This window comes from Vigna unguiculata, chromosome 1, assembly GCF_004118075.2.
Source record: "Vigna unguiculata cultivar IT97K-499-35 chromosome 1, ASM411807v1, whole genome shotgun sequence".
NCBI classification, from domain to species: Eukaryota; Viridiplantae; Streptophyta; class Magnoliopsida; order Fabales; family Fabaceae; genus Vigna; species Vigna unguiculata.
In genome coordinates this window covers 28,551,552-28,564,482 of record NC_040279.1, presented here as the reverse complement: position 1 = coordinate 28,564,482, position 12,931 = coordinate 28,551,552, and the positions used below count along the sequence as shown (strand labels likewise).

The 12,931-nt window shown below is 30.1% G+C and overlaps 2 protein-coding genes across 7 annotated transcripts; one reads left to right on the top strand and one right to left on the bottom strand.

The window, feature by feature from the left end:
• The first annotated feature begins 1,681 nt into the window (after nt 1-1,681).
• Nucleotides 1,682-5,160, top strand: LOC114195398. Of its 6 annotated transcripts, none has more exons than XM_028085864.1 (4): nt 1,753-1,856; nt 2,094-2,181; nt 3,559-3,700; nt 4,491-5,160. In XM_028085864.1, the coding sequence occupies exons 3-4, from the start codon at nt 3,670-3,672 to the stop codon at nt 4,895-4,897; spliced, it is 438 nt and encodes a 145-aa protein (XP_027941665.1). In that variant the 5' UTR covers nt 1,753-1,856; nt 2,094-2,181; nt 3,559-3,669; the 3' UTR covers nt 4,898-5,160. The 6 variants fall into 6 exon arrangements, with proteins under 6 accessions (XP_027941656.1, XP_027941698.1, XP_027941665.1 ...); XM_028085881.1 differs by having other exon boundaries at nt 1,812-1,856; nt 2,129-2,181; XM_028085872.1 differs by lacking the exon at nt 1,753-1,856 and adding an exon at nt 1,928-1,942.
• A 181-nt stretch (nt 5,161-5,341) lies between these two features.
• LOC114195390 (cytokinin dehydrogenase 9-like) lies at nt 5,342-8,817 on the bottom strand. Its single transcript, XM_028085845.1, has 5 exons — nt 7,970-8,817; nt 7,516-7,643; nt 7,165-7,425; nt 6,804-7,066; nt 5,342-6,564 (listed from the first exon to the last, which is right to left on the bottom strand). The coding sequence occupies exons 1-5, from the start codon at nt 8,739-8,741 to the stop codon at nt 6,240-6,242; spliced, it is 1,749 nt and encodes a 582-aa protein (XP_027941646.1). The 5' UTR covers nt 8,742-8,817; the 3' UTR covers nt 5,342-6,239.
• Between the last annotated feature and the right edge of the window lie 4,114 nt (nt 8,818-12,931).

Sequence of the window (12,931 nt, the reverse complement as noted above, 5' to 3'; positions counted from 1 at the left end):
ATTTACTTCAATATAGTACAACACGAGTCAGCAATCCGTTTTAACTTGTTTTTTACAAAGATAGCAAGAAAGAAAAAAAAAGAGTTGTATGTATTCTAAACATTTAAGATACGTTAATTAAACTAATTTTATTTTTTATTACCTGATTATATATAACTATGTAATCAAAATAGATTTAAAATTAGTTTTTGTTAACATTATCTTTATGGTTTAAATATAATGATCATTTTAAAAATTGACTGATCAAATTCAATTTAGGTTGTTTTTTAATTTTATGTCACTGAGACAATTATCATCTTACATACAAAAAACCATAAATATTATAAATATTAGTTGAAATATATGAATATTTAAAAAATCAATGAAAAATACCTTTAAAATTTGATAAATAAAATAAAACATTGTACAAAGTATAAATTTAAATAGAAATTAATTCTAATAAAATTTTATCTTTTGATTATATTTTAAAAAATAATAATAAGTAAACTACATCAACTAATTTAGTCGTGGTGAGGAAATAGTTTTAACAAATGTTGCAAAAAGAAAAATAATTTTATTTTATAGAATTTTCTTCTCCCTATTAGTAAGGAAGGATCCTTCCTAGATTTTGACCATTCATAATTCTACAAACTTAATAGTGTTATCTTAATTGAACATCCAATTACATCCATCTCACAATAAATGTTAGCAGTAATTTTAGATAATCAAAATAAAAATTCCAATATATATATATATATATATATATATATATATATTTAATTATTATTATTAATAAAAAAAATAATTAATTAAATCAGCATGTTTTATAATATATAAATAAATTGAGGAATAAAAACATAAATAATGAATTTGTATTTAAATTATATTTTTAAATCATGAAAGAAAAATTATAAGGAAAATATTTTTAATATTTTTATTTTTTATTATATTTAATTTTATATTTTACTATTTAAATGACATATTTTATAAATAGTTAAAATTCTTTTTAATTTAATTCTTGTGTAAATTCTCATTATAAATAGACTTAATTTTATAAGAATAATATTTTGTACGAACAAATTTTATAAGCTTAAATTTGGTACGTTTAAATTTTGTTAAGATCGAACAGTTGTAAATATAAACTAAATAAAATTTAAGGATGTACATTTACCAATCTTTACATAGGCTAGAGGGAGGACAATTAATCTTCTGACTATGAAATCTAACCTTTTATTATTATTATTATTATTATTATTATTATTATTATTATTATTATTATTATTATTATTATTATTATTACAAGAAATGAAGTTGATATGTTCCATTATGTAGTTGTACTTAACCCTTCCATATATAATATTTAATGTGTTCCACAAATACTCATAACTTTTTGGTTTATAACACACACCAAACTAAATAACTCTTCTTAAAGCTTATGTTGTTTATCTAATTTATCTAATAAATAGAAAACTTGTTAATTTAATAAAATATTTTGAAATTTTTTACTTGCATTAACACTTAAAAGATATATTTTTCTTTACATTTAAAAAAAGTTACAGAGTTAAAATTATACTTTCTTTTATGTCTTCATGATTTTCAATATAATTCATTATAAAACACCAACAAAATAAACAAATAAAACCATTTTTTATAATATCAAGCCAAAAGATATTTTGTTAACGCAACACACCAGGTTGTCGCGTTTCGAGAGGGTCTCTACACTCACCAGCGTAGCATGAAAGCTGCCCCCGGAAGACACGTGGCGCGTCTCTTTCATTTGGTTACCGACCTTCTTAAACCCTACAATTTTCAATTGAACCCTCTTCTTCTCGCATTTATGCAGTGTATGTTGATGCTTCAATTTGTTTCATTGTTGTGTAAGTGCCTTGCATTATATTTATGCTGTATATGCTGATGCATCTATTTCCCCGTGAATCAAAAATTGCAGAAGTCTGTGTTAAAGGTTCCATGTTCTGTTTTTTTTTTTAGCCATGATAATGATAGATACAGATAATTGGGGCAGTTTCTTATTCAAGTTTCTGGGTCTTTTAATATGCAGTTACTTGGTGATTTGATTGACACACCTAGTATTTTACTTGTTTTCTCTCTTCTAGGGAGTGATGATTCTAATTGCTTCAAAATTGTACAGAGAAAACAAGTGTGTGTGAGTCAGCTTTAAATTCAAGCTGGGCTCTCTCCAAGGTGAGTGAAGCTTGCCTATCAGTGTAAAGTAATATACCCTATGAGATCTTCTCCCAAAAGAAATGGATATAATCCTGTCTAGATAAACTAATCTGTGAGTGCTCATAGAAGAAGAAAATAAGTTTGTAAAATGAATTGAAGCTTTTCTTAGTTTAAACTTAAAACCATGTCATGCTTTTAATAGCAGTTCTCTTTGTTGACCGTATAAACGTAATTGATTTTTTCTTTTTCTTTTTCTATTAATATTTGACTAAGAAAAATTCTTCATAACTATTGGACGGATGATATATAAATGGATAAACTGGTTCTCCAGACATAGTTTATCTTCTTTTTGTGAGTTTGGCCCTCTCATGAAAATTGAGCTTGGAGCAATGTCCAACGTGGTTTGATCGTCAGAATCACAAGTTAGCTGCACTGCTTTTGTTCTATTCTCAAAACTTTCATTCTTGAAGTTGCTGTTACATCCATTTAGGTTTGCATGTTGCAAGTGTCGTGGCCTAATACTTTATAGTCTGCTTCTGAAAATGACTTGACAACCACACATTGTTTCTTACTGTTTTTTCCAAATTGGGTTTTCTCCTATTACACCTTAATATCTTGAATTTGAACATTCATTTAGATGGAGACCCAACTCAATTTGCTCTCGTGTAGGTTATTTACATGGATATGTCCCATATCTTCATAAAGAAGATATTGATCTCAACCTATGCACCTATGATGTATTCCACGGGGTAATTAAACCACTCTAGTGACTATCGTTTCAGGCTTGCTGTAACTGACTAAACACTCTCGGAGCAAATTAAATTTTTGGATGAATCATAGTGAAATAATTCTGTCCCCTTACTACTCTACAATATTGTTCATCCTTGTAGAGGCATAATGTTGTCATTCATTATGTGTAATATATACTTCTGTACTTGTTTGCCACCCCAGCCGTAGAGTGAGCCTCTAAATATCAGGAAAATATTAATGACGATCCAAATCCATGAAAGTAAGTCAACATGAATGTTATCTTGCATCCTTGCGTTATTTATCCCAATGATTCTGTACATGGTATTGCAGAGTAATTCACTTGTACAACTACATAAAATAAATAATTATAAGTTCTTAATAACTAAAATGGATAGTATTTCAACAAGAGGAATCCAGGATTCCAATTCCTATTATTGTTTTGTCTCATTATTAGGCAAATGCCAATACTTTATTATAAATATTGATAGATATTGTAGTCACAATGGGTGTTTCTCCCCTTTTACTTTCCATGTCAGTGTTTCCTCCATTGGTTTTGAAAGTCCTCTGTTTTGGAGTAATTGTAATAGGCAATCATGCAACTTGTACGTTGGACATTGATCAAGTAATTCACTTCTTTCTGTGTAGTAAGGACTTAAGAAAATTCTGTGGAACGTGGAGGGTTCGGCTCTATAGAGGCAGTGAATGAACCTACATAGGAATACAACGTGGATCTATTAGTGCAAACTTTTATCTTTCATGGAGAGCAAATCGGATAAGATGCTGAATGGTAAGCTATCATTATTTTATGTGAACTCACTTCAACCACTTTTCCATCTGGTATGAATGTTTGATATTGGTATGAATGTTTGATATTACTATGTAAAGTTGATACTTGACAGTGCATCCAACAGTATATATTATGTCAATCAATTTACTCTGATGAAGCTAGGTGTAAATGTTTGTAGAAGTGTATTAAACTAATGAAAATTGTTTGATGCATTATTACAATTGATGTAAGAGAATATATATATATATATATATATATATATATATATATATATATATATATATATATATATATATATATATTGATTTTATAGTTAATGAGAGAATGTCAAAGCAATATCATGCTAGAATTCTTTTGAGCATCCATCTGGAGGCAATATTTACACTAAGGATTTGTTTTTCACTCGGTTCAAAGTTTTCCTCACTATTTTGGCCTTTTGGAGTCTTTGTACGAGTTCATTGACATGTATATTTTCATTTTATTTGCGAGCTATTTGTTCAAATAATATGTAACTGCTTCTCAAAGAGTCAAAGACTTTAAGTAAAATTAAGAAATTGGATATGCTTTTCGTGCAAACACAATTTTAGGATTTTAAGAGGGAGTGTATAGTCTTCTGCTGCATGATACGTTACTTGAATTTTGTTTCAAATTCAAACTACTTCAGAGCTAAGATGGGAGTGGATGTTTACCTAATACCACTCTCTTTAGTTACGTGATATTTTTTTGTACTTTTATTTCATTTGACGTACTGATCATGTTACATGATGCCCTTTGATTGTGAGTTTAACAGATAATAAGGAGAGCACTCATGTGGACAACGTATTGGCTGACACCAATTATCCAAAGACAGGTGTGGACAAAGGTGTTTTGAAAATTTTTACAAAATCCTCAGATGTTACAGAAACAAGGATAGCAGCTGATTGGAAATGTGGCCAAAGTTATCGAAAGGGTGCACGTGCGGGGGAAATTGATGCAGCTGGAGATGTAAACATGGAGGCATCCATAACACCTGATGATGTTATAAGGGCTGGAGGATTTGGTGCCAGGGATGATATCAGTAGCTTTCTTCCTGTAGCAAGTGATTCTACTGACTTTGAAGCTTCAATCCGTGATGCACGAGATTATGAAGAACCACAGGGTCAAGTGAGCAGACCCGGCCTTGGCTGGACTGGTTCTGCTGCTGCTGAGGGGGAATGAATATTGGTGCTGTTATATACGACCATTATTCGCAACTTCTTTTTAGCTGGAAGACCATGTGTTTCTGGCTAATAATAGCTGGTAATGGTTAAAAATCAGAGTTGTTTGATACTGAAAAAATCTTGTTAGTAATATCAGCAGATGATTTTTCTTGAAAAAATAGTTGGTTCGTAACCTAGTGTTTGATTTGTCTTTGTTAAGTGGGATGTTACTTATAAAAAATTCGTTCAACTGGATGAGAACTTATCCTTGAATTTTTGCAACTGTTTTTATTTTGGTTAAACTTAAATACGGGAAAGTGGTGTACTGCTTATCCAATTTTTAAGGAGGGAAAGAGAGATGGAACGAAAATTACGGATTCTATTATTAAGGAAAGGTTAGCAGAAGTAGATACTTTATTTGTTTGTCTTTGAACATGTTTTCTTTTGTGATATATGACTAAATTTTGTTGTACCATATACTCAGGTGTTTCGTTATTTTAGGTTAGTTTCATAAGGTGATGAAGATTTAAGTGGAATCTTGGTAGGTAGATGAAGTGAGATTCTTTGCAGTTGCATTTCAAAATGGATTGGTCTCAGGTTCTTAAAATATTAAGTTTGTTATATTACATAGTTACACACAATTGTGTTAATGAGCCCATTGGACTCGAAACTGCATGGGGGACAGTAAAAAATTAATAAAAATTAATGTTTTTCAACAATATAATTATGGTGGAAAAAGTATCACATTATCAATATTTTCTGATTAGATTCTCAATAGATTATACTTAATAATAGTTACATGATTAAATCTAACAAAAAAAGAGAGGAAGTAGAAAAACACATGACTTTTTAAATGATTACTGAAATTTGACATCTGATTATAAATCAGAATCCATGAACAATATAGCTCATTTCCTCTGGTAGAATAAAATTACGAGATTCAAGTGCCTAATTGTGAAGGCATTTGGGAAGCAATCAATGTAAAATTTGACCAGATAGAGTTTTCCCCCTCTCTCTGAACAAGCTTGCTCAGTTAAAAAAATCAGAAGAAAAGGAAACGACAATTTCTCTTTATTTAACCTTTTCTTTACATTTGATAATAATTTTCTTTGCTGATACTTTTGTCATACAAGGGTGGCCCTAAATTTAGCCATACAATTTTCCTGCAATGAGCTTAAAATATCAGCACCAAGTCACTATTGGTGTTTTCCTGAGGCAATCTTGCAATGATGACCTAAAAAGCAAGCCTCCTTTTGAATAGAAAATGCATTGGCCACGCTCACAATTATTGAGAGGAAGGCCAGGGAAGAAACATACATGATTAAATAGCATTAGTTCACAACCTCACACACACCCTAAGACTAGCATGAAGCAGACACTGCCTTTTGAAAGATTCTGTGGCCAGGGGCAAGCAGTGCTAGTGGGTCATAGGCCTTTTTTCTTTCCACGAATGCCTCCCATTGTGACCCAAAGTGGGCTTTCCATTCTTCCTCTGTGCTGTAATGGGGAAGGTATTGCTTCACTTTCAGCTCTGCACTGGTGTAGAATTCTATGATCCTTTTGTTTTGGGCTACAATCTGTTCTAAACTGTTTGCACCAGTAGAATTTGGGACTGCTGAGGATAGAAAAGCCACCAGGTAAAAAACATCTTCCTCTGGTGTAACCAAAGATGTCTTACTGTTCCATCTGTAACAACAAAAAGTACAGAAAAAAACACTCAGCTCAAAGTAAATAATTTTTATGCAACCACCGGATTACAAGTTACCATATTTGAGATGTTCATTGACTCTCATAAAAGACAAACTGTGTAGTTAGTTATTCTCATAAAAGTGTAAAAACTATTACTCTAACAGTGACAATCCATAGAGTTAAACTGGTTTGTTTGAGTCATGTTTGAAAAGCCATATGGCTATATATATACATACCTTGTTTGGTTGACAGGGTAAATGAGTATGGGGCCATTACTTGTGTCCTTAAGAATTTTGCCGAATACTTCTTCAGCAAAGTCATGAATCTCACTTCTTGGGATCAGAAGGTTCAGCCAGGGGTGGGGGACTTCCCACAAACCTTTTGCTCTTAGGTTTTTCTCAGAAACATGCACTCTGTCTAGGAATTCTACGTAAGAAACTTCTGATCGGAAGAGAGTTGGTTGGATGTAACTCAACTTTGATAGTAGGTGATCAATACTCTGCACATAAGCATAGGAGATGGAGATGAGAACTTTTTCTTTACAACCAATGCTATAATTCTGATCATGCAGTTAATGAGTTTCTTGATGTGGTGTACCTGATTCATGAGTTCTGCTTCATCAGGGTTGAAGTATTTTGCCATCTCAAGACAGTAAAAGGTTCTTCCATCAGAATTGAATTGGCTAGCTTGAAGTGGATTTTTGGGGTCAAAGGATGATCTCCAATTGTTAAGGATGCCAGTTTTGTTTATGATCACAAACCCTTCAATATAATCAAATGTGTTTTTAAGTGATATTAAATGCTCTTGATCCCTAGTAAATATTGAGAATTCTGAGTAGAGCACTCTAATCCATTTCACCTGCCAGAAAGTCATGGATCATGTCATTCATAAATACTATTTGGGAACAATTTTTTTTGTCTTACATTAGACTTGTGAATGTACACTCACCATTTTTGGTGCTGTTTCAAGAGAAATTCTAGCCCTTGTGATGATACCGAATTGACCAAGCCCTCCAAGTACACCATGAAAAAGGTCAGCATTTCGGTTCCCTGAGCAGGTAACCACCTCTCCTTTTCCTACATCAAAATTTTGAAAACCAGATTGATGTGATGAAAACCAAAAGTGATTGCCACCCAAAATGGTTAACTCATGTCTAGAATGCACCATTTACACTCCAAAGAGGGCACTACTATTCTCACTCAGCAAGACAACATTTACCAACTTTTACTATGTTTGAGAAGTAGTTGCTTGCTTTTTACTGTCTTACTGAGAGTTGTTTCATACAAAAATAAGTTACTATTTTCAAACCATACCAAAGAAGCACTAAAACAAAACCTTTATTACTACAGAATACAACACCAAATTGAGAGATAGAATAGAATGTGCTTGAGAAGTTATTTACCTGTGATCACTTCAAGCTGAAAGATGTTATTGATCTGAGGTCCATGTTTGAAGGCTTGGCCGCTTATACCAGCATTTGAAAGAGTGCCTCCAACAGTGAGGTGAAGGTAATCTGTCCATGACTTTGGTGCCAACCCATGTTTAAGAGTTTCATGCAGAATGTTTATCCACAACTCTCCACCTGAGACATCCACATAAGGGAAGTCTCCAATGTGAACTTTCATTTCAGGACCCTGCAGTGACTCCATGTTAATGACTAGGCCCCCATTGGCTTGTGCCTGGCCTTGCAGGGAATGGCCATGGCCTCTAGCAGCAACCTTCAGCTGTGAGGCAAACCCCATTTCAAAAACATGCTTTATGGTGTTTGATATATCAGAAACTGTTTTTGGATGCAGCACTGCCAGAGGAGGAAAATGGTGTATGTTGCCAAAGTCCTTGGCAGCATCCTCATTGTTACTTAGGCTAAAGTAGCCATCTAGAGGCAGTGTTTGCAATGATGAGAGAATCTCATGAGGAGGAAATGGAACTAAGGAATTTGAACAAGAGTTGTTATTGCAGCCTGAGTTGGCTTTGTGAAGTATAGAATTGAGGAGTAAAAGTATGAGGATTTTGTTTGATGGAAAGCTCCCTTGTTCATAGAAGCCACCATGTTTTGACACCATGGTTTTTATTTTGATGAAACAATTGCTTTGTATAAGAAAAGAAGATGAGAGAGTGGAGTGTTGGTTTGGAAGGCAGGGCATAGAAGGTGAAGGAGTGGTTTGGAAGAGCATGGACAGATTGAAGGAGTTACTCCTTTTATAGCCAACCTCATTCCTTGTAGTGCTGCATCTTACTCTTCTTTTTCAAAAAACCATTGATTTGCTTATAAAAGTATTATTCTTTTTCTAAAAAAATAGTTTTTGAATAATTTCTTAAAATATTTTAATATTTAACAGTTTAGTCCTAACCAGTGAAAACATTACTATAGTTTTTGAATATTTTCCTTTCCACTCATAATACTAATGTTCTGACCTATGAGAAAACATCATTCGCCAAAACATCAAATTTCATTCAATAAAAGAAATTAAACCTTTTTTTAAACTTTAACGTTGCATTCCACCTTCCACTTTTATTAAATCCCTTTGAACTTTTGATTTTTATGCTTTTAAAATTTTCATATTTCAAACCTATCATTAATTAAACTCCAAATATATATATATATATATATATATATATATATATATATATATATATATATATATATATATATATATATATATATATATATATATATGACATAACAATTTGAGAGTTTTAAGGAAAAGAAATTCAGAGTAGAGCAAAAAATGTTTAATTTAAGAAATAGAAAAGTTTAATAACTTTGAAATCCGAATAACTAAATTATTATAATCCCAAGATAAAAATAATTAAGCTTTATTTTTTATTTAATTTTTTTTTGTGAAATCTTATTTACGAAGAATTATGAATATAAGGTTAATAGCACTGTTATAGGTTCTTGTACTTTGACTTGATAGTGGAATTGAATCATTGGTTTAACCAATGACTTGTTAATTGAATCAATTTGAACCAACCTTGCCATTGATAACACAAATAACATTATATATCACTTTTATATATTTAACACTTTGATTATAAAAAATTATCCTATAAATAAATAAGTTGACAATAATAATAATAATACAATTTTATTATTATTGTAACAATATGTTAGAAAAGAACTAATATCTATTATCTTTACATTAGCATAGTAAACGTTTAGTTCTTACCAATTAATTTTCTATTAATTAATTAAAAAAATATAATAATAGACATGAAAACTTAATGTATTTGTCTGCTAAATGAATAACTTTGTTTATTTTTCTTTAATTTGTGTGCATAAGTGTATACTGTTCTACTATTTGGAGAGGAGTCACATGAGAGATGTATGGTGATGTAATTCCAATAGTATATACATTTTTGAACTGAATAACATTATCATGCATGTTCAATTAACTCTATAAAATATTTCTGCTTTAAACTTCAACTATAATACTGGTTTTTAACATCTCGGGGTTCGAAATATAGTGTACACATATAATTCCATATTTTGATGATATTTAATATATTGATTTTTTTTTCAGTATATTGAATTATTTCTTGCAAAAGAAAATAATATTTAAAATAATTAGTTTTATTAGTTTTAATGTATTATCAATTTCATTTTCTACTAATTAACTTGCGTGAATAATGTTGTTTACCGAACATGGAAAATATTACTCTAGATGCAGCATTTAATTAGCAACAATATTACAATGACACACCAAATTAATTCTGGTGCAAAAATATCAATCTTGGTTATGAGAAAAAATTAGCCATGAATGTTTCTTTGTTTTTAAAGTATTAGAAACATAATCTTTTGAATACATGTTTTACTATTGGTTGAAATTATAAAAAAAATTATAAATTGTCATGGATCTTATCATTTTCTCTTAACTATTCTTTTCTTTAATAACTTTTAACTAAAATGTAAAACATATTAGAAACAGTATTTATAATATTCTAATTGTAAAATATAGCTTAGAAACCTATAAAGACCTTATCCAAATCAGTTTATAGGGACAAAAAGTGGGAGAAATTTCACTCAGTACTTTTTACATGTAACTGTTTTATCTGTGTTCATATGTGAATCACACATAATTTTCAGCACTTATCTCTTTCACAAAATATAGACATGGTGGTCTATATATTCTACTACACAAAAACTGTCTTTTATATGTTTCTTAAATTACTGGTCAATTTAAACTTGATGATTCTCTTATACAATATATATATATATATATATATATATATATATATATATATATATATATATATATATATATATATTTGAAGTATTACTTATATAACAATTTATATATAATAATATTTTTTTTTCCATTTCTCTTTCTCTTTCGCATCATTTATTACATCTTACATTTTATTTTATCTCTTTTATTTACATTTCTCATTTTAATGTATTGGGTAAGCTGTTTAGCACTGAAAAAAAGAAGTCATTCTAGAATATAAAGTAAACTAGAGATTATTTTTTCGGAGACTATGAAAAACATAATCCAATTTATATAATAAAATTAAAGATAAAATTGATATTAAGAAAAAAAATAAGTTTTTATATTCTCTAAATATTTTCATTAAAGTTTTAAAAATAAATTAAATTAATTAATTTAGCTGAAAAGAAGCTGTAACAAATGGATTATTGTGGCATATTTTCCTATAGTAATGTTAGAGAAGAAATATTTAGAAAGAAAGTTTTAGTAATAAACACTCATCACTTTTTCTTTGATCCCATTTTCATTGAAATTTGTTTCCATTATTTCTCTTTTCTTCTATCACATCTGTCCCTTTCTTCTTATGCATGTTTTTTCTTTGCATTTCTCTCTTTGTTCCTCTTCAATTCACTCCAAAATAAAGTGCACTTTAACATACAATATTTTCCAAATGAAAGAGAGAGAAAGAAACATAAAGAAGCACAATGTAAAGTGAGTGTGAAACCTGAACTAAGTTCTACAAAAAGGTAATATTCTTAAGTAAAAAGAAAATGTAATGCTTACCTCACATGACTTGGAGTGGCTTCTTGACTGGGACCATATATACACTTGAGGTTTTAGGTCTAGATTTGTTGTACACGATGAACTAAGTATTTTTTTTTATCTAAATGGTTTAAAGCATCTTAAATGTTTTATCATTGATATATCTATTTATTTGTCGATAAAATTTTTTTTATGTGAACGAAACATATATTATATAGATGGTGCTTAGAGTAGAAAAGAACAAAAGAAAAACATATAAATGATTCTTAGAGTTTGGTTAGTTTTGGTGAAGAAGAAAAAAAAGTAAGAAGCATATGTTTTGTGTAAATTTTTTATATTTTGTTATTTGAGATTTGTATACAGATAAGAATATTCTAAAAAACTTAAAATTTGAGGTAAATGAATGGGACAAATATGTTTTATTATCATATAAATTTGTGATAAAACCTAATTCACACGTGAGAGAAAAACTATTAAGAATTCAAATGAGTTCAAGATTTCACGTTAAATATGAATAGGAAAGTTAAGAGATATATAAAAAAAATATAAAAGATTCATAATCCTACAAAACTGACTTGTAAAATGAGATATATACTCATCTATATATTTTAAATTTGTTTTATTTCTAACCAATGTGAAATTTTCAACTCTCATGCTAAGACATATACACAACATATATGGAATCAAACATCAATAAGTGGTTTGATATCGGTGTGATAGTGAGTGGCGTGATATGTCCAACAAATAATAAATCTTGTTACAATGATTTCAAATGACTTTGATACTAAGAAATAACTTTAAGTTTAATTCAACCTTATAAAATTGATTTGTGAGGTGAAGTCTACGGTCATTTATATACCGTAAATCTAACTTATTTTTAATCAATGTAAAATCTCCATATATTTCAAAAGTTGGAAGTCTCCGGTAGAAGTTCTCCGAATGAAATTTCCAACATGAGGTCGGGTTTTGAAGTGGGAAGAAGATGATGAATGAGTTTGTAGTTAATAACTAATGTGAAGAGAGTATTGTGAGGTATGGGAAGAGTGGAATAGAATTCCATTTTGAGTTAGGAGAGTGATTGGCGGGTGAGGCCCCTACTAAGGGTGTTGGTGTTAGAGTTGAGTGAGATAGTCAAATTGGGGTCCCCTACTCTAAAAGTAACCTAATCAAAATGTTTCTTCAGTGCTTTTCCTCCTGTTTCTTATCTCACATTACACTCTCAACCAACATTAATTTCTTTCTATGCTTTTAGTCAAACTCGACTTCAAAAACTACTTCATCAGATAAAGATAGTTTCCATTTCTATACTTTTTCTCATCATTGGTCAACAACAGTTTTCAACACACTCTCTTCGTCTGCTCACAATCAAATACTTCAAACATCAAATTTCTAAT